The 1,501-nt window shown below is 51.2% G+C and overlaps 1 protein-coding gene across 1 annotated transcript in view; it reads right to left on the bottom strand.

Moving 5' to 3' along the window:
* Positions 1-196, bottom strand: part of EMH_0012040 (uncharacterized protein) — a gene marked incomplete at both ends in the record, with an annotated part of 2,004 nt that extends 1,808 nt beyond the window's left edge. The window contains one exon of the mRNA XM_013499427.1: positions 38-196. Coding sequence (XP_013354881.1) covers positions 38-196 — 159 coding nt within the window. The remainder of the gene's footprint in view (positions 1-37) is intronic.
* Between the last annotated feature and the right edge of the window lie 1,305 nt (positions 197-1,501).

Genomic DNA, 1,501 nt, shown 5'->3' with positions numbered 1-1,501 from the left:
TAGAGATGCCGCAGTCTACAGGGGGGGGCCTCTCGACCTGCTGCACTGCAGCAGCAAGCTGCTGCTCTTCTTCATCACCAGTTTCGAGGTAGGAACGAGCAGCAACACCTGCTGCTGCTGCTGCTGCTGCTGCTGCTGATGCTGCTGCTGCTGCAGCCCCAGATGGGGGCCCACCAGGGGCCCAGGGGGGCCCCATCTGCTGCGCTGCTGCTGAATGACGAGCAGATTTCAATGGGTGATGCAGACAGCAGCAGCAGCAGCAGCAGCATCTCCGCAGCTTAGTTGCTGCTGCTGCGGCTGTTACTGCTGCTGCTGCTGCTGCTGCTGCTGCTGCAGCGGCGAGTGTTGCAGCTCAAAGACAACGGCAGCAGCATACAGGCGTGCACGCTAGTGCTGCTGCTGCTGTTTCTGCTGTTGCTGCTGCATTATCAGCAGCAAAAAATGACACTAAGCATCTCAACAGCAGCAGCAAGATCTGCTGCTGCTGCTGCTGCTGCTGCTGCTGCTGCTGTGCACAGCCTTATAAGGGCGCCTCGGCCCCCCTGCCACTGCATGCACTGGGGGCCCCCGAAATTCATACAAAAGAAGAAATATTAAATAATTTAATTAATTTTAGTAAATTAATTAATTAATAATTTAAATTTACTTCTATAAGATAAACAAATTGCCATAGACAGGCAGATGCTGTGCAGCAGCAGCAGCAGCAGCGCGCGCTGGCGCTGCAGTCGGCGGCGCCTGCAGCAGCAAAAAGAAAAGAAAGAAGAAACATTTAATAAATTAATTTAATAAATTAATTTTATAAATAATTTAATAAATTAATTTTATAAATAATTTTAATAACAATACAAAAAAACATAAACCCCAACCCATGATGAAAATACCGCGGGGTATGTGTAGCAGGAACAACTCGAGGCAAACTGCTGCTGCTGCTGTTGCTGCTGCTGCTGCTGCTGCTGTTGTTGTTGTTGTCGCTGATGCTGCTGCTGCTGAAAGATGTGATTTCAGAAGGTGATTCAAAGGGAGCCGCAGCACTCTAGCTGCATCCGGGTGTATGTACGGCTGACGCTGCAGTTGCTTTGCTGCCTCTGCTGCAACGCAGCTAATGCTGCTGCTGCTGCTGCTGCTGCTGCTGTTGCAGTGCTGCTGTTGCTCCTACACTGCTGCTACTTCTCCACTGCCGCTGCTGCTGCTGCTCTTACAATGTTTCTGCTGCTGCTGCTGCTTCTACATTGTTGTTGTTGCTGCTCCTACGCTGCTGCTGCTGCTGCTGCTGCTGCTTTTAGTACATTTGCTCGACTCCGCTGCACAGTGCGCATCTCTGGCGCTGCAGCAGCAGCAGCTGCAGCAGCAACCGCAGCAGGAGCTGCAGCAGCGGCAGCAGCAACTGCAGCAGCAACTGCATCAAGGAGAGCAGCAGCAGCAACTGGCTTTCTATCCGTTTGCTGCATAGGTAGTACTGATAGAGAGGAGGGGCGTTGCGTATTTATATTTATTTATATTT

This window comes from Eimeria mitis, genomic scaffold, assembly GCF_000499745.2.
Source record: "Eimeria mitis Houghton genomic scaffold, Emh_scaff431, whole genome shotgun sequence".
NCBI classification, from domain to species: Eukaryota; Apicomplexa; class Conoidasida; order Eucoccidiorida; family Eimeriidae; genus Eimeria; species Eimeria mitis.
The sequence above is the reverse complement of the archived record's forward strand: the minus strand, read 5'-3'. Positions and strand labels throughout refer to the sequence as shown.